The sequence below is a fragment of the Saimiri boliviensis genome, chromosome X, assembly GCF_048565385.1.
Source record: "Saimiri boliviensis isolate mSaiBol1 chromosome X, mSaiBol1.pri, whole genome shotgun sequence".
In the NCBI taxonomy this organism is placed as follows: Eukaryota; Metazoa; Chordata; class Mammalia; order Primates; family Cebidae; genus Saimiri; species Saimiri boliviensis.
The window spans coordinates 126,431,619-126,452,102 of record NC_133470.1 but is presented as its reverse complement, the minus strand read 5'-3'; the positions used below and the strand labels follow the sequence as shown (position 1 = coordinate 126,452,102).

At 41.6% G+C, this 20,484-nt stretch overlaps 1 protein-coding gene across 4 annotated transcripts in view; it reads left to right on the top strand.

The window, feature by feature from the left end:
- The first annotated feature begins 3,524 nt into the window (after nt 1–3,524).
- The window catches only part of MID2 (midline 2), a 94,765-nt gene continuing 77,805 nt past the window's right edge, over nt 3,525–20,484 (top strand). For 2 of the 4 annotated variants that reach the window (XM_010346371.3, XM_074392132.1), the window contains exons 1-2: nt 3,525–3,603; nt 18,198–18,913. In XM_010346371.3, the coding sequence (XP_010344673.1) occupies nt 18,254–18,913 (660 nt within the window). In that variant the 5' untranslated portion in view covers nt 3,525–3,603; nt 18,198–18,253. Of the gene's footprint in view, nt 3,604–3,664; nt 4,243–18,197; nt 18,914–20,484 lie in introns of those variants that run through there. The other 2 variants (XM_003935871.3, XM_074392131.1) reach the window with 1 other exon arrangement.

Sequence of the window (20,484 nt, the reverse complement as noted above, 5' to 3'; positions counted from 1 at the left end):
GGTAAATATACATAGAATAAGATTTACGTCTTATTTTTTCGTGAGACAGGGTCTAGCTCTGCCACTAGGCTGGAGTGCAGTGGCACGATCTCAGCTCACTGCAACGTCCAACTCCCTGGTTCAAGCGATTTTCCTGCCTCAGCCTCCTGAGTAGCTGGGATTACAGGAATGCGCCACCATACCCAGCTAATTTTTGTATTTTTAGTAGAGACGGGGTTTCACCATGTTGGCCAGGACGATCTCGATCTCCTGACCTCATGATCTGCCCGCCTCAGCTTCCCAAAGGGCTGGGATTACAGGAGTGAGCCACCATGCCTGGCCAGTATTTACCATTTTAACCATTTTTGAGTGTAAAATTCAGTGGCATTAAGTACATTCACAATGTTGTATAACACTATTTTTAGAGTGTTTTCATCATCCCAAACAGAAATTCTGTATTCTTTAAGTAATAATCCCTCATTTCCTCTCCCCTCAGGTCCTGGTAATCTCCCTTTTACTCTCTGTGTTTATGCTCCTTGCTCGTAATTGTTTTTGAAAAGGCGATACATGAATATTACAAAAAACTCAAGCAATACAAAAGAGCATATGCAATGTTAAATACTTCTTCCTATGGTTGACCTCCAAACAACCAGTGTAATCAGTTTCTTAGGTATCTTTCAGAAGTGTCTATGATCATACAAGCATTCATAGACATGTGCCTCCCTGTTTTTCTATGTGACTAGTGGGAAATCATACACAGTTCTGCACTTTGCTTTTATCATGTCACAATATCTGAGCTTGTTATATATATATATATGAATATCGTATATAAGCATATATATAATTATTTTAATGACTACCTTTTTATTTATTCCCTTTTCTATTAGTCTGGGATCAGCAGAAGTCTGACTCATTAACTTAAAAAATTTTTTTTGTGTGCCAAAAACCACATAACATAAACTCCATCCTTCCAACAATTTTCAAGTGTACAGTACAATGTTGTCAACCACATGCACATTGTTGTGCAACAGATCCCCAGAACATCCCCCTCATCCTGCATGACTGAAATTCCACACCCACTGAACAACTCTTTCGTTTTCCCTCCTCGCAGTCCCTGACAACCAGCATTCTACTTTCTGTTTCTATGAGTTGACTATTTTAGACAGTCATATAAGTAGAATCATGGAGTATTTGTCTTTTTGTGACTGGATTATTTCACTTAGCATAATGTCCTCAAGTTTCATCAACTTTGTAACACGTGACAGGATTTCCTTCTTTTTTGAAGCTGAGTAATATTCCCTTGTGTATATATACCATATTTTCTTAATCCATTCATCCCTTGACATTACAGTTGCTTCTACCTCTTGAATGATACTGTTATAAGCATAGGTTTGCCAGTATCTTTTTGAGATCCTATTTTCTATTTGGTTGGATATATATCTAGAAGTGAGACTGTTTAATCATATAGTAGTTCTATTTAATTGTTGATGAACCTCTATACTATTTTCCATAGCAGCTACACCAGTTTACATTCCTCTGTGTAGTGGCTGTACCATTTTACAATGGTGTGCAAGGGTTCCAATTTCTCCACAACCTTTTAACACCTTACTGTTTTCTGTTCTAATTTTATTTTTTGTAGACACATGTTCGCTTCATGTTACCCGGGCTGATCTCTAACTCCTGGCCTCAAGTGACTGTTTTGCCTCAGCATCCCCTCCTGAGTAGCTGGGATTATAAATGTGAGCCAGACTTTGCCATATTTTCTGCTTTCTTTCTTTCTTTTCTTTTCTTTTTCTTTTTCTTTCTTTTTTTTTTTTTTTTTTTGATCGTAACCATTCTAGTGAATGTGAGGTGATATCTCATTGTGGTTTGATTTGCACTTCCCTGACGATTAGTGATGTTGATCATCTTTGCATATGCTTGTTGGCCACTTGCATATTTTATTTGGAGAAATATCTATTCAAGTATTTTGTCTATTTTTAAGAGGTTTTTTTTTCTTTTCTTAAATTGAGCTATAGAAGTTCTTTATACATTCTGGATATTAGCACCGTATGCAATATATGGTTAGCAAATATTTTCTTCCGTTTTGTAGGTTGCTTTTTCACTCTGTTGATTGTGTCTTTTCCCGTGCAGATGTTTGAAAGTTTTATGGTCCCATTTACCTATTTTTTGCTTTTGTTGCCTGTGCTTTAGGTGTGACTCATTAACTTTTACTTCTCTTAGGGGCCAGACTTTCATCAGGGTAGCCAGGTTGTGATTTTTGCTTTGGTTTCCACCTCAGTGCTCTCTAGCACATTAACAGGAGTTTTGACTGATTACTATTGGTTCCCTGAAGGGTTACACCAAGAGCTACCTCAATTTTTCTGGACTTGTTACTATGCACAATAATGGGAAGTAGGGGTGTGTGTGTGTGTGTGTGTGTGTGTGTGTATTGGGGTGGGTCCTCCCATTTTCTCATTTCTTTTTCTTTTTCTTTTTTTTTTTGTTTTGTTTTGAGACAGAGTTTCACTCTTGTTACCCAGGCTGGAGTGCAATGGCGCGATCTAAGCTCACCACAACCTCCGCCTCCTGGGTTCAGGGGATTCTCCTGCCTCAGCCTCCTGAGTAGCTGGGATTACAGGCACCCGCCACCATGCCCAGCTAATTTTTTGTATTTTTAGTAGAGACGGGGTTTCACCATGTTGACCAGGATGGTTTCGATCTCTTGACCTCATGATCCACCTGCCTCAGCCTCCCAAAGTTTTGGGATTACAGGTGTGAGCCACCGTGCCCAGCCCCCATTTTCTCATTTCTTTCCTCTTCTCCCTTTTTGCTCCAAGTTAGAAACAAAGTCTCTACTGGGGCTTCCTGCTCTTTCCCTCTCCCATCTACCTTTTGAGTAGGGCCATGGTCTCTGCGCCAATGACAGGTCAGCAAACAGGCTGACTCCAGAACAATGGGAGAATCCTGGATTCACAATGGACCAATTAGCTTAATAGGGACCTGGAATACCTAGATAGCTAGCATCTGCCTCATTGTCCTTGTGGTAATGACCCTCTTGTTTTACTGGTCAACAATTTGAAGGTACAAGAAGAATCCTACTTTTTTTTCTTTTGATGGCTTTAATCCACCTACACAACTTCTGCCTGAGGCCAATAAAACACAGCCATTCTCCCTTTGTAAAAAGAAAGAGGGGTTGGGTTTCCTTCAATTGTCTGCTCTTTTCTGTCTCCTCTACTATTTGTGTTTCACTCTGTAGTTAACTTTGCATAGAGCAGCTTCACTGGGAGGATCTCTGCGGTGGACCCGGGCACTCTCTTCTTACTCCCGGTTGCAAAGGCCTATTCCTTGTTCTAACCTGGGGGTTTGTGGGGTCGGGGGACTCGGGGAGTGGCGGGTGGGAGAAGAGTTTAACCATAGTCTTCCTTCTGCGTTTCACACACATTCTGCTCTGTCTGTCGCTGTCTCTGTCACACACACACACACACACAGACACACACACACACACAGAGACACGCTCGCGCGCATTTATATACACACAACACACACGCGCACACACACACACACACACCCGCCCGGGTCCCTCTCGGTGTGTCTTCCTTCAAGATGACAGGGCGCTGGAGAAAAGGCTGCTGGAATCAGCTGGTAGGTACAGTAGTAACCCGAGCCCCACCCACCGGCTGCCTTTGCTTGCTCAGGTTTCTCCGGTCACTCCTGCCGGGGAGAAGACATGTAAACGTGCCTCCAGAGGAGAGGCTGGGGGAGCTGGGAGTGGCAGGGGCGGCGGAAGGTGAGCCTGGGAAGGTGGCGGAGCGCCGCTTCAGCTAGGGCCCTTCCCAGTGCTCCCTTGGGGTGACAGCCCCAGCCCCGTTTGCCCCCACTCCACCTCCTTTTTGGAAGGGTTTGCCTTTTTTTTTTTCCTCTGCGGCGGCGGAAATGACACTGTGGTGCTGCCGTGGTGTCATGGTGCTGCCCCTGGACTGAGGGGCGAAAACTCTTTAAGTTTAGCTCGGGAGAGCCAGCCGCGGTAGCATTGCGGCCGCCGTGCTGTCCCCTGCGGGGCGCGCGGGCTGGCGGATCCCGACTGCTACGCGGCGTAGGCGACGGTATCGGCAGCGGCGGCGAAGGCGGGCGGCGGCCTAGAGTGGTGGTGGCGGCGGCGGCGGCGGCGACCGGGGCCCGGGAGCTCTCGCCGGAGCCCGAGCCAGCCCGCTGCGGAGGCAGACGAGCGCCCAGCGCCCTCCGGCGCGCGGAGGAGATGGCTGGCACCTGGAAACGCTATGGGTAAAACGCGCCCTCTCGCCGCGGCCCTGGGGGTCAAGCGTCGTCGCCCTCGCAGGGCTCGGCCCCGGCTCTGGCCGTTCTTCAGGTGCCGCCGGGGCCCGGCGTTGGCCGAGGGCTCTCGGGCTCGGCGGGGCAGGGTGATGGGGCCCGCGAGGCTCGAGACCGCGACGGGACCCCCAGCCCAGGTCCGGCTTACAGTCATGCTTTTGGGGCCCGGGCTCCTGCCACAGCCCTCCTGGGACGGAGTTTGCACTCTGGGGTGCTGGGCGGGGGCGGCCGAGGCCTCCTGCGCAGCCGGCCCGGGCGCGGGCAGTCGAGCGACTCCCCGGGCGCCTGGGCGCGAGTCTGGGAAAGGGCACTGCCGCCTTCCCACGCTCCCGCAGCCAGCAGCCTCCTCGGCCCAGGCGTCGCCCCTTGGCCGGCCGTCTGCCGGGCGGTGCTGTCGTAGCAGCCGGCGTGGCTGCGGACGCCCTGCCGGCGGGGAGGCCCGGTGAAACTTAATCCCTTTTCTGCCAGGGTAGCGATCCTCGAGTCTCCGTCTGGATGGTTCCTTATTTCTGGCCTAGCTGTGAAACCAGCTTTGTGGGGGACAGGGAAAACTTACATATGTCCACAGGACAGACTGCTACGCAACCAGGGGGAGGTGGGGATTTTCCATTCCTGCCTTGTAAGAATTCAGTAAATAACGGCGGAGTACATTTACAGGAACATTACAGGTGATGATAAGGTTTAGGTTACTTAGCACTTCGTGTGTTGCATATTATTTTTCGGAGGTGTTTCTTCTTAGAGCAGGAAATTGAAATCCTAGTGTCGTTGCATTCTTTACTTTCTCTCTCTCTTCCACAGCCCCCTACCCGTTTCATGATCACTTACCTTCCTATGTCACAGCACTTACTTGCCTACCCAAATTCCCCACCAGGGGCCCTTGGATCCCAGCCTTTCACCTTCAACCTGTGCACTCCCAGCCTCCCAGCCATGCAATCTCTCACTTCTCAACCACTTTGCCTTTTTGTGATTTCTGAGTGTGGGGCAGGTAGATGGTGATGGCTGTGTGTCTCTGAAGAGGAGCCCTTAAAAAGGAATATATTGGAAACTAAATAGAGAAGTACTGTGTGGGGGTTGATCCCTCTGATTCTCAGGTTGGGCCAGAAGGGCTGCCTTTAACCCCATTCTGCTCCCTCCCAGTATAATCAGTACTCTGGCAATATTCTAAAAGAAGGGAATTGCTGAATAGGGAGTTCTCCTCTCCTACTTTGCTTCTGTTTGGGGAGTGCTTTCATTCTACCCCAGATGGTTAGCTTGCCCTACTCCACCCCCAACCCTCACATCCCCCTGTCTACCTCCTCTCATGACTGTACTGATGGAGAAACTGTCTTTACTATTTTTATATATTCCTGTCCAATCAATGAACGTAACATGGATATATAATGTGAATTAGATTTCTCCTGATTGTTCCTCACAACTTGATTTATGTGGTTGATATGGTTTGGATATTTATCTCTGCTCAAATCTTATGTCCGAAACTAATTCCCAGTGTGGAGGTGGGGCCTGGTGGGAGGTGATTGAATCATGGGAGCAGATTTCTCATGAATGGTTTAACATCATCACCTTGGTTGACTGTGAATCCTCGTGATAGTGAGTAATCTCTCCTGAGATCTGGTCGTTTAAAAGCATGTGGCACTTTCCCCCAGCTCTCTTTCTCCCTTGCTTCTGCTCACACCATGTGAGAACCTCCTGCTCCCCATTCACCTCCCTCCGTGATTATAAGCTTCCTGAGTCCTTCCCAGAAGCAGATGCTGGCATCACACTTCCTGTACAGCCCATGAAACATCTTTTCTTTCTTTTTTTTTTTTTTTTTGGAGACAGGGTCTTGTTTTGTTACCCAGGCTCTGGACTGCAGTGACATGTTCACAGCTCACTGCATCCTCTACCTCTTGGGCATAAGTGATTCTTTTACCTTAGCATCTCCAGTGGTTGGGATCACAAGTGCATGCCACCACACCCAGCTAATTTTTGTATTTTTTTGTAGAGATGGGGTTTTGCCATGTTGCCCAGGTTGATCTCGAACTCCTGAGGTCAAGCAATCTGAGAGCCTTGCCAAGTACTGGGATTACAGGCGAGAGCCACAGTGCCCGGCCTACCTCTTTTACTTATAAATTACCCAGTCTCAGGTATTTCTTGAAGGCAGTGCAAGAATAGCTAATGCAGTGGCTAAAACACAGGTCCAAGAGTCAAGAAGATCGGAGTTCATCCCAAATCTGATGATACATTGGCTTATGGCTTTAGGACATTCCTATGACTTTTCTTTCATAGTTGGTGCACTTGTGTAAAAGCTGTAATATTGTATACTGGGTATTGTTACTCTTGACTTGGTCCTTTGAAGATGAAAGGGTTCTGTAAACCCTCAGCATTATACTTTTTTTTTTCCTTTAAGACAAAGTCTCACGTTGTCGCCCAGGCTGGAATGCAGTGGCTTGATCATGGCTTGCTGCAGTCTTGACCTCTCTGGCTCAAGCAATCCTCCCATGTCAGCTTCCCTAGTAGCTGGGACTACAGGCACACACTACCACACCTGGCTAATTTTAAAATTTTTTGTAGAAACAGGATTCACCATGTTGCCCAGTCTGGTCTTAAACTCCTGAGCTTAAGGGATTCACCTGCCAAGGCCAAGTGTTGCGATTACAGGTGTGAGCCACCAGAAAGTAAAGGAACTGCTTTTTTTTTTTTTTTTTTTTTTTTACCCTTTTACCTTCTAAAGTAGGAATCTTAGCTTCCTGAAAACCTTACTTTAGCATTATTAGCCCCCCACCGCCCGGAGCCAAAATCTTATCATTATAATTAGGTCCTAAATCTGTTTTTTCTCCAATACATGTACAACTGAATGAAAAAATACAGAGTAATGGTGATCATTTAAGTTGAGGCTTGAATCATATCTAATGCACTCTAACCTAACAATCTGAGTCAGACTTACTTGAAGACATAACCTCACCCATATTTAGCCTATATGGGGGCAGTTTATTAGTTTCTAATGAAAAGTGGCATAAATAACTTGGGGCATGGCTGTATAAGCATGATTAGCACCTAGTAGCAGAGCCAACAATATTTATTTAGCACCTATAATGGTGCAGAGAACCTCTGCTGATTGAGCTGAGGCCCCAGTTTAGCCCAGTATTATGGCCTCCTGCTTCTTGCAGGCCAAACTCCATACTTGCAGTTCCAGGATTAGGTTAGGGAGGGGCTCTGCAGGACAGAGGTGGAGGCTAGGGACATGAAAGGGTGGTTGTGTCCCTCTTATTTGTTTTCATGACTACTAGAATTCTCATCTGGCGTGTTGTACCTTGCAAGACAACTTCTGGGAAGTACTCCTATAAATCAGAGTGACTTCGTTGCTTTATGAACATATCATCTGAACAGCGCAAACTGATTTAGATAAAATTGATTTAGTTAATCCCTTCCTTAAGAGCAGGGCAACTTGCTCCAACTTGTAGATCCTAAAGTAGTGCCACTGGGGTCTCAAAATCGCATTCAAATATTGCTCTAGGTAGTGAGCCTGTCCAGTCCTTCATCCCTCCTCCCATTAAATCTGCTGACAACACAATAATTGACATGGTATCTACACAAGGAGTACATCTGTCTTTATCACTCAGCAAACCTCGTTGGCCTGGTGAAGAGAACAGAATGTTGTCTTCTCATTATATCCTGTAGAACTCACGTTTTGTCTTTTCCAGCAGGGACATAGAGCCCTTAAAAGGGTGAAGACAGGGCTGTGGGCACAGAATACGTCTCAAATAGCTGCTCTTGGAAGTACCTGCTTGGCGTTGTGTGTCTGTCATTAGATCTTTATGAGTATTGATAATATCCTTGCTGTTGGGCCATGGAGCTCGGCTCCTAGTGGAGGCCAGGGGGTGCTTCATTTCCATTTAGCATTAAGCTTATGTTCTCTCTTAGGCACAAAGGTAAGAATGAGGATCTGTGATCATGAAGCACTCCTTACTTAGTAAGCAGGGTGTCTTGACTTAGAACATTGCATCTTCAAAATATGAGATGTAACATGTTGATACTGGATATACAACAGCTTAGGATAATTCAAAATTGTTCACATTTTGATGAATGAGATTTTGGTACCAAGGTGGAATACTGCACTAACATCTGTGTTTCAGGTCTCAAAACATATTGTATTAATCACTAAGCAGAAGAGACTAGAAAAGCGTTTCTCAACCAATGTGTTGGGTCATGCTAGCAAGTGAGAAGACCAGATGAGTGGTGTTGAGACAAGAAATTCCAGCTGTAATTATCTTCTTGTGAAGATAGTTAATCTACTTTTTATTTCCCTTCTCATCCAAGGATCAATATATTAAATGTGTTCCTTTCTTAGAAGGGGACATAATTGGAAAAAAAATATGAAAAATTAAATAAAATAATAAATATGTTCCTTTCTCCACTTTCTTTCTTTCTTTTTTTTTTTTTTTTTTGAGATGGAGTTTCGCTCTTGTTACCCAGGCTGGAGTGCAATGGCTCGATCTCGGCTCACCACAACCTCCGCCTCCTGGGTTCAGGCAATTCTCCTGCCTCAGCCTCCTGAGTAGCTGGGATTACAGGCACGCGCCACCATGCCCAGCTAATTTTTTGTGTTTTTAGTAGAGACGGGGTTTCACCATGTTGACCAGGATGGTCTCGATCTCTTGACCTGGTGATCCACCCGCCTCGGCCTCCCAAAGTGCTGGGATTACAGGCTTGAGCCACCGCGCCCGGCTTCTCCACTTTCATATATTAAAACTCTGCTAAGAGTTTTCTGTGGGCTCAGGTCGTCTGTGGCTATTCTGTTTCTCTTTCTGTCTTCCCCTTCTTGATGGCCATAGGCAGGTATAATACTTTTGATGATGAATCTCCCAGCTTCCGCGTTTTCTTTTAGAAATCCTATAAATTACTAAGACTACTAAATAGCATAAGATGTTTAAAGTATGGGTGGTGGAGGGATTTTGAGTAATGTGTCAACATCCCATCATCCTCTTTTCCATGTAAGGTTCACCTGAATACACTCTAGGATGCTGGCTCAGCCTAAGTGGGTTGGCAAAGTAACATTTGTAAGCGTTATCTTACTTGGGTTCTGATCTCCCTGCAGAGCTCTGGCTGGGCTTTGTCTAAGCTTCTTTCCGATAGGTCAGACTCCTCTGGTTGATGAACAGCATCCCTAGTCTCTGGATCATTCTCTTACAGAGACCAGACAATCTGATAACAAACCCATTATACAATCTGAAATTGTCCTGAAACATGAAATCCCGGTATTTCCAATTTGCCTGGATAGGAGCATAATGTATGGACATGGCAGACAATGCTAATTCATGACAGTGAAGTGTCTTAATATATACAGCACAGAGACAGAAAAATGGTTTACAATCCAGAATCCTCGATCGCTTTGTCTATAGCCCTTTGTTCGGTGTTGCTAGGATCCATGTGGCTCCCAGGGAAGTAGAAGCTTGATTTCAAATGGGCCTCTGTTCTCTGTCCCTTGTTTCTAACCTGAACTTGGGATCCGCTCAGCTTAACATTTAACATGTCCTATATACATATATTGCCAATTTTATTGTGTAGATGACTGCCTATCCAGGTGAACCACTGAACATAAAAAAAAAAAACAACTTACAAATATTTCGTTGGGTAACAGAGGTTAGGAAAAGCAATCCTAGAGGAGATGGAAAGCTGTACCAGTAGCTGTAGGTAAATTAAGTTTGTTCTCCATTTGTTTCTCAACCTTGCAACTGCCAGTGTAATCAAGATAAAGGTGTTAGGAATTATATTTAGGATTCCTGTCAATTATCATGTGTTACTTTGGCAAATTTGTTTGTTGGTTACTTGGATTAATCTTTTGTGTTTGTAGCAGATTTAGGACTTTCAGTTCTGCTATTTTGATACTCATTTTAATGTTTATATGATGACTGTATTGTATAAAATACCCAATGTTTGGATTTAAGAGCTAATTATTGAAAAGAACAAGCATTAATTTCATGTACTATAAAGTATTAGGTAGGCTTTAATAACCTATTAGACAGGAGCTGGCTCTGGTGCTCTCTGCCAGTAGGTAATCAGCCTCCAGTACTGAGCTCTCCCTGTGCGGGAGGAAAGCTTAAGAGAAAAGAAGAGAGACAGCCCTTCACTTGGAGAGGGGTGGGGATCCTAGTCTAAAAGGGAAGACATGAACATAAGAAGTACCACAATCAATCCCATGATCTGCCAGAAGTCTTGTGGAGGAGTGTGATTGTCTGCCATTATGTCAACCATATGTTTGGGATGAATTTCCAAACATTTTTGGCTTCTCTTAATAACTTGCTTTTTATATATAATCTGTGAATGTATGATGAGAATACCTGTATTTTAAAAGTAAATTGATACTTTTATTTTATTCTTATCTGATCCTCACAAGACCCTGTGAGGTGGGCAGGACAGGTATTTTTCATTTGATAGATGAAAAAGCTGTGGCTCAAAGAGTTTAAATGTACCTAGGATTGCCCAGTTAATTTGGTTTAGATCCAGGACAACAGGCTCTGTTATGAGGGTCAAATGAGATAATGGCTTTGAAATAATTTGAAGAGTATAAAGTAATATACAAATGTAAGATGACTATTATTAATTATGATTACTGACCACCTAGCCTCTTTTGTCTACGTTTCTATTTTCAGTTCTTATCCTATAGAGTGTGAATTCAATGCATTGGCTGCCTTCTGTGTTCCAAAATGATCTGTTTTGAGCTTCAAGTAGTTCTTTTCTAATCATGGTGTTCTTGGATTTGGATTTGGATTTCTTTTTCAGTCCCCAAATATGTTTTCATTAGTTTGTATTCCTATGGGACTCCCCTCCCCTTTAGCTGTCCTCTGGAACATCCATTATATCTTTTTTGAGTTACAACAGGCAAAACCACTGTACTTGAGCACCTTGGCTCAGCCAAGGTAAAGTAATGCATTTTGTTTATTTCCAGCTCCTGTGGCCATGATGTCCATCACTTGTTAGCCTTCCTAGTCACACTAATAAATAAGAGTTGTCTTTTTAGGTGCTAGTTTATAATGATCCCAGGTGTCTTTTTTGTGGTATCAAATAGCAAGAGCTCTATAAAAATAGGATGTCAGAGCTGGAGAGCATCTTAAGGAGATCATCTGGTGATTCTAGTTTAGCTTGAACATTTTACAGTTGAGGAAACATCAGACTAGCCCAGTACTCATTTGCTTGTTCCCCCAAGGCAGGGAGACAGTTTATAGTACTTTAAGGAAGAACTCATGCGACATTAATTTTAATATGCTGAAGAACGTTTATTTTATATTAATTTGTTGGGTTTTTTAAAACCTACAGCTCAGCTCAATTCTTAATCTATGGCCCAGAGATCAGGCTTGGTTTCACGCTCATGGATCTTCTGTGAAGGGGATACTGTAACTCCTCAGGAAGGTAGTGAGAGCCCAGAACCATGCTCTGCAGACCTGGAAGAAAAAAGAACTAGATAGAATAGTAGTTGTTAATTATGCCCAAGTAACATTCGAAATAATAGAGTTATGCAAAGTACAAGTTATGACTTCTCTCTTAATCAGAGTCAGCTAAAGGCTAGATTTGGAGGACAATGCGGAAATCAGTCTTTTATTTCATAAGTGTAGGATGCATTATTTTTATGTTTTTTTAAAATTAATTTTTAAAATTAATTTTAATTTTAATTTTTTTTTTTGAGACAAAGTCTCACTCTGTCACCCAAGATGGAATACAGTGGCACAATCACACCCACTGCAACCTCGACCTGCTGGGCTCATGCAATCCTCTCACCTCAGCCTCACAAGTAGCTGGGACTGCAGGTGCACGTCACCACACCCTGCTAATTTTTGTATATTTTGTAGAGATGGGGTCTTGCCATGTTGCCCAGCCTGGTCTTGAATTCCTAGGCTCAAGCAATCTGCCTGCCTCTGCTTCCCAAAGTGCTGGGACTACAGGTGTGAGCCATCACACCAGACCCATTACTTTTTATTGTGATCACCTTCATTGAAACTCCTTTTGTGTTTCTACCCAGTTACACATCCTAATGATACTTCTTCTAGTTTATGCTGCTCGACTTGTTTTTTCAGAGGTTTTTCCCTATAGTGGAGTGCAAGGTGAAGAAAAGCCACACTGAAACAATTAAACATACATATTTGACTATATATGGCAGTAACTAAATGATTTGGAAGGCAACTAATCAGGGTGTGTGGATATGGGCATTTGTTTCTTAATATGGCAATTGGTTCTGCCCTACCATGCATTTCATCAATGCATTTTTATGACAAATCATGAAAACTTTCACGATTACCTGTCATTGAGTCACACCTTATCAGATTCACATCGTGTCTTCATCTTTAGCATAGTCTCTAACTCTGCATAGATTAGTGATTCACAAACTTTTTGAAATTGCAACAGTTTGCCATTGTTTAATTTTTGTCATGCCACTTCCTCCTGCTAAAAGTATTTCACGATAATGGGAGTCAAATACTTTTCAAGAGTCACTTATATACTTTTTAAAGTGAATAAAAACTGGGAGCTGAGAACTTTGTGACACTCATTGATCACTAGAGCTATCCCAGGGTATTGCAAAACCTAAACAGGGAATCACTGACCTAGAAAAACAATTGAAAGGAACACGCAATCCAATAGAGTTTATAAATACTACATAATCACACAGTTGGTAGTATAGTATAATGATTAACTGTTTACATCATTGAGTCAGACAGACCTGGGATTGAATCTCTTCTTTAAAAAATTGAGATGTAATTCACATACCATAATATTCACTATTTTAAAATATATAATTTAGTGTTTTTTGGTATCTTCAGTGGTTTTGGTATATATCACATTTTGTTTATCCTTTCATCAGTTGATTGACATTTGGGCTGTTCCCTTTTGGCTACTATGAAGACAGCTGCTATGAACATTTGTCTACAAGTTTTTGAGTGTACACATTTTCAGCTCTTTTGGGTATATACCTAGGAGTGGAATTGTATGGTAACTCTACATCTAGCCTTTTGAGGAACTGTTGAACTATTTCCCAAAAGCAGCTGCACCATTTTTTATTTCCACCTGCAATGTATGAGGGTTCTAACTTCTCCAAATCGCGGCTGACGTGTGCTGTTTTCCAGTTTTTGGTTTTGTTTTATTGTATTATAGCCATCTTAGTGTGAAGTAGTATCTCAATGTAGTTTTGATCTGCATTTTCCTACTGGCTAATTATGTTGAGCACCTTTTCTTGTGATTATTGGCCATTTGTATACCATCTTAGGAAAAATATCTACTGAAATCCTTTGCCCACTTTTAAATGGAGTTACTTACCTTTTTTATTGTTGAGTTGTAGGATTACATTTCTAGAGACTAGACCCAAATCAGATATATTAATATTATTTGCAGATATTTTCTCCTAGTCTGCGGGTTGTCTTTTTACTTCATTGATGGTGCTGTTTGAAGCATTCAAGTTTTAAATTTTAATAAAGTACCATTTATGTATATTTTCTTTGGTTGTTATGCTTTTGGTGTCATCTGAGAAACTATTGCCTGCCTAACCTAAGTTCACAAAGATTTATGCCTATCTTTCCTTCCAAGAGTTTTATAGTTTCAGCTCTTACATTTAGGTCATTGATCTATGATGACTTAATTTTTGTATATGATATGAGGAAGGACTCCAGCTTCATCCTTTTGCATGTGGATATCCAGTTGTCCAAGCAACATTTGTTGAAAAGAGTATTCTTTTTCCATCAAATGGTCTTCGAACCTTTGTTGAAAATCAGTTTACCATAGAGATACATATAGATTTATTTCTGAAGTTTTATCCTAAGTTTGGCTCTTAGTTTTGCTACTTAGAAACAAGTGTGACCTTGGAAAAATTACTTTTTTTTTTTTTTTTTTTTTTTTTTTTTTGTGATGGAGTCTGACTCTGTTGCCAGGCTGGAGTGCGGTGGTGCGATCTTGGCTCACTGCAACCTCCGCCTCCTGGGTTAAAGCGATTCCCCTGCCTCAACCTTCCCAATAGCTGAGACTGCAGGTGCATGCCACCACATCTGGCTAATTTTTTGTATTTTAATAGAGATGAGGTTTCACCATGTTGGCCAGGATGTTCTTGATCTCTTTACTTCATGATCCACCCACCTCAGCCTCCCAAAGTGGTGTGATTACAGGTGTGAGCCACCACGCCCGGCCTACTTTTTTTTTTTTTTTTTTTTTTAACAATGTTAGTACCTACCCTTTAGAGAGTTGTTGTAAAAAGTAAATGAGACAGTGTGCATAAAGGCTATTGTAAAGGTGCTTAGATAATAAGAAAGGTAGGAAAAATTGGGGATAATTGAAAGGATTCTAAAATACTAGGAGTACCCAGAAAAAGAAAGCCTCATAAATTAGAGATGACTGAACACGTTTGGAGAAATTCGTAAAAGTATTCAGTTCCCAAAAATTAGCCAGAACAATTACTATATGATAATTAAAAATCAAACAGATTAGAAACAGTATAGAAAAGTTCTAATAAGCAGCAGAGAGTAACTACCTTATAATATTCTTTATAGAGGTGAAATCAACTAAGGTAGGTTATTTTAGAGTACTAATGATTGGCTTTTTTTTCTGTTAAAGATTCTTGAGAATCTTTTGAAAGCTATGGCAACCTTTTCCCCAGGGGAAAAAAAAACATGCATATATGACATAAAAACCACATTCTGCAAACAGTTCTAAGAAGTTCAGAAGTCCCTAGTTAATAAATCCTATTTTGATCTTACCCAAGGCAATCCTGACCCATAGCATGCTTTCCCAGGCTTAATTTCAGAGTGAGGTTCAAGTGTCACACTGACTTGGAAACAAATTTTAGAGTTCCAGGCAAAATTTAAGAGCTTTTCCTCTGTACAGGACAATTTATATGGCACCCTCTTAAACCTTAGGAACGCTTTGGTACTCTAATTGTTCTATATAGGTTTCAACACACATAGGCATGGCTTTCAGCAGTACTTCTGACCAAGCCAGGTAGCTTCCAACACAGACATTGAGGAATGCAGGCATACAGTTCTAGAAGAGATAGTAATAGAAGTGCAGTGTGAGGTGGAGATAGGCCTAGAAGACAGAGATATGATTCTGGAAGGAACTCAGAATGAAATAGGCGGACTCAGAGAAAGTCAGAGAGACTGAGGGAGATAAAAATAGAAGTGGAAACATGCTGTTTAGAAATCCTCTTGTAAATAGTCAAACCTCAGTGAAGGAGGTGAGATGATTGAAATAAAGGTGTAGGAACAAGAGCACAGGCATTGGTGTTATACTGACCTGTGCTCTGGGTCTATATGTTCTTGGTTGATTTATTTAATGACTCTAAGCCCCAGTTTCCTAACTGTAAGGTGGATACAGTAATAGTAACTTCCTCATAAGTTTCCTGAAAGAATTAGTGAAATAATGTGTACAGTGTTGAACATAGTACTCAGAATACAGGAGGTGCTCAATGAATGCTAGAGCCCTTCTTACTCCTGTTTCAGTGATGCTTCATTAACTATTATTGAATATAGTTTGTGTGAAGCACAAACTTGTGCTGTGAATGAAAATATAAAATAGTTGATACCCTTAAGGAGAAGGAAGAGTTAGCTGGAGATACAGCTATGTAAGTGAAATAAAACAGAATGTTCCGGAAGCCACCAGTGGTTGAGGTGATAAAAACGTGTAGATGAGAGACCTCTTAGATGTCTAGGCTTGGATGATAATATTCACCAGTTAGGAAAAATCAGAAGAGGAGCAGGAGTCTTTTGTTTGTTTTGTTTTCTGGAGGTGGGGGGAGCACAGCAAGTTCATTTATAGTCATGTTAAATTTGAGTATCTGAGGAATATATCAAATGGAGCTATCTAAGGCAATATTCGTGCTGTCAGTGGAAGTTGGAATCTTCATCTCTCAAGTCTCTTTCAATACTAAGATTCAATGATGTGTGTACATTTTAGTTGTTGACTTTTTCCTCTGTATAGGTGAACGTTGATAGATGTTATAAGCTACAAAATACTGGCCAAGAGCTTTCAAGCACCTGTTAATTCTAGAAGAAAAATACTATGTATCACTTTTTTAAAAAGTGACTGTATAAACATCTGAACCTGCTAAACCAACTGAGAGAGTGATTTACAAAAAGATTCTTCACTTTTCTAGCCCCATTTCACATAGATTTTCATTAAATAGGTAGTTGAGTGCATTTAAAAGGTTTGATTTAGAAACAGCTTTTAGGTATACATATATTGTACTTAGGCATAAAATATAATTGTACTCAGTGTTTATGTATCCTGTGAAGTATACAGATATCACTAACAAATTACAGTATCTGAACAAATATCAATGGCAGAGTGAAATTTTGAAGCCCTGATGAGAGTCTCCAATGATGACAAGATGATGAACAAAAGATACTCAAAAGCAAAAATTACTTTTCTTGGGCTCTGTGGCATGGCTCACTCCTGTAATCCCAGCACTTTGTGAGGCTGAGGTGGGCGGATCACTTGAACCCGGGAGTTCAAGATCGGCTTGGGCTACATGGCAAAACCACATCTCTACAAAATAAATAAATAAATAAATAAAAATTAGCTGGACTTGGTGGCATGTTCCTGGTGTTGCAAGAGGATTGCTTGAGCCCAGCAGGTGAACGTTGCAGTTAGCCAAGATTGTACCGCTGCACTCCACCCTGAGCAACAGAGGGACACCTTGTCCCCAAAAAAAAAAAAAAAAAAAAAAAGAAAAAGCAAGAAAGATACCATTTTTCTTTCCTATACATAGGATTAACATTTTCAGTCAGTAAGATATGTTTTATATATTTCCTTAGTTAAGGCCAACTTAGAATATTTATCTGTGTGTATTTTAATTAATGGAAGACCCAAGGCAATTAAGAATTAAGTACCTGTGTGTTCAGAACAGAAATGCCTGTGGGAGAATAGATAAATTTACCAACAGGTTGGTTTCTTGTTAGTTGAGTGACTTCTTTTACTCACTGATGCACACTAAATTGAAGGTTATGAGATCTGAAAATTTCTGGCACTTTGCTAATTTCTATCTAGATCTTGATTTGCATACTGCTATGTTTTAGAAAGTATGAAAGCACACATGGGCGATGAGCTTCATAGCAGGCTTGTGCTAGTTCAGCAGGTGTTTAGTAATAAAACCAAAGTGAAGACACAAGGCAATATGACTTTATCATTGATCAGCAACGATTGCTGAGTAAGTTGAAAAGTTTGAAATCATTCCTTGTTCAGCTTGATGAAATGAAGGGGTTTCCGAAGGTGAGGGAAGAAGATGACAGTGAAAAGTATCATCTTTTGACTCGAGTAACTCAGTTTACTAGGAATGGAATGGAACAGAAATTTCCATGTGTGATAAGAAGAAGTAATTGAAGTTCACACTCTGAGGAAAAACTTACCAGTACCAGAATTTTCATTTTCCTAAAGCTCTCTCTTTTTAATGCAGGCTCTCAGAATGGAATAATTTCAGAAAGTAGAGAGTTACTTTAAAATATGGCATTGTTTTCCTTACACCGGATGTGACATAGAAGCAGCCCCTACAGTTTACCTTGAAGTGAAATAGAGAACAATATTGGAGAACAGAGATTGGGAATTTTGCAGGGCCTCAGCCTCATTTTAGTCTGGGAAAGAGATGTCAGTGGAGAATATGTGAGAGAATGATCCATGCCAATATTGTGAGCTGAAATGGTAATGCTAATCAGTCTACCAGGATTCAGAGGTGACCATTTGATTTTATCAATTAGTGCATGAAAATAAACACAGGCATTTGTCTAAAACAAGGTTTGAAGGGGGAAAAAGTCTTCCTGATTAATTCCCAAATTGCTTTCCTATTGCTTAAGCATCCCTGGGGAATCCAGCATGTAAACGCTCCCATTGGTTAGTGCATAATTATGTTATTATCCATTTTCCTTTGGAAATGCGTAATGACTCTTGCTTTGTATTCCTTGCAGGTGAAAGCCCAGCCTCTGTGGTTCTTAATGCCTCAGGAGGATTATTTTCACTAAAGATGGAAACACTGGAGTCTGAATTGACCTGTCCAATCTGCCTAGAGTTGTTTGAAGACCCCCTTCTGCTCCCTTGTGCTCATAGCCTCTGCTTCAGCTGTGCCCATCGCATCTTGGTCTCAAGCTGCAGCTCTGGTGAATCCATTGAACCCATTACTGCTTTCCAGTGTCCTACCTGCAGGTATGTTATCTCGCTGAACCACCGGGGCCTGGATGGCCTCAAGAGGAATGTGACCCTGCAGAACATTATTGATCGCTTCCAGAAGGCTTCAGTCAGTGGGCCCAATTCCCCTAGTGAGAGCCGCCGGGAAAGGACTTACAGGCCCAGCACCGCCATGTCTAGTGAGCGAATTGCTTGCCAATTCTGTGAGCAGGACCCGCCAAGGGATGCAGTAAAAACATGCATCACCTGTGAGGTCTCCTACTGTGACCGTTGCCTGCGGGCCACGCACCCCAACAAGAAACCTTTCACCAGCCACCGCCTGGTGGAACCAGTGCCAGACACACATCTCCGAGGGATCACCTGCTTGGACCATGAGAATGAGAAAGTGAACATGTACTGTGTATCTGATGACCAATTGATCTGTGCCTTATGCAAACTGGTGGGTCGTCACCGAGACCATCAGGTCGCATCCCTGAATGATCGATTTGAGAAACTCAAGGTAAGGGATCTGGGGAACAGCCCTTACACAACTTTGTCTCATAATAGAGTTATGCAGGTAGTAAGTTCTCTAATAAAATGGGTGACTTTTCCTATATGACAAGTGAGTTAACTTTAAGTTGTTCTCATGAGGATTAACCTGCTCACCTGCAAGTTCTCCCTGGAACCTATCTCATCTGTTGCATAAACATGCTTGCATTCATACAGTTCTGGCTAACTTTTGGGGAGTCAGCTCATGGCCTGCGCCACCAGTAGTTCATCCAGGGAAACAGCACCCTCTCTCCTCTGTCAGTGACATATTGCTTATTATATATCTTTGCTATGATCTTTCCACCTCTTCTTTTAAGTATGTGAGTACTTGTGTAGGTGTTCTACAATTAGCATATGTCTCGATTTGCATATGTAGGTATATTGCAATGGGAAGGCAGGGTGTGTCTCTGTGTAGGTCTGGGTGGAGGTGTCTGAGTGTATCCAGGTAGCTGAGAGATTTTTGTGAAGGACAGTAGTGTATGTTTGTGCTTATGTACTCAATGCACTAAAGAAACAAAAGTTTCACATTGGCCATTACAAATTGCCATTAAGCATTTAACACAGGGCTAATTCTAAGCCTGCCTTTAAAAACAAAACAAAACAAAGAACTGAAGAAACTTCGGTATACCATGAAATCGGGAGGGATAATTCAATATCTGAACTAAAAATTTAAACTGAAGGCAATAAATATTTAATCCACTATCAAATTTTGTGACAGTGCTTGCTATTATGGGCTACAGACTGAAGCATTTGTTTCTAGTTCCTACCTTACAAGTTCCTAGTTTTTTATGTGTGTTCTGTGGACAGAGTTTTCTGAAGTCATTGTGTCACATAATATTTATGTAGAAGTCTAAGTGCCCATTTAAAAAAGTTCTCCTGCCTTACACTGATGATCCAGCAAATTGTTTTATTCCCATTGCTTGCCTATTATGTGGTATAATTTCTTCTAAGAAGTGAGCTGTTTAACAGCTATTCTAGAAAAATAAAATGTTTAAATGGATAGTAAAATTGCCACTCCAAATAGAACCTGAGTACATAAACCAAGCTAGAAGAAAGGCCCAGATTGGGTAATTTGTGGTAAAATTTCTCTTAAGAAGCCAGCTACTTAGCAGCTATTCTAGAAAATACAATGGTTTGTGCCTCTTTTGGTTATTATTTATATCAGATCTGTATAAATGTGTACAAAATTCAATTTTTCAATTTCACTCAAGGTGATACTCTTATTCATATCAAGGCTGCAGAGGACAATAATCCTGTTGACTTCAATTTTTAGAATCATAAAATGTTAGGCCTTTGATTTGGTCTAGTCAAAGCACTATACTTTAAAGTTGTATAAACAGACCTTGGGAAGGTGGGAAGAGATAGCATGGGGAGAAATGACAGATACAGGTGAGGGGACGGAAGGCAGCAAACCACACTGCCATGTGTGTACCTATGCAACAATCTTGCATGTTCTTCACATGTACCCCAAAACCTAAAATACAATAAAAAAAAAAACCCAGACCTTGATAGATTAAGTGATTTGGTCAAAATCAAAGAAAT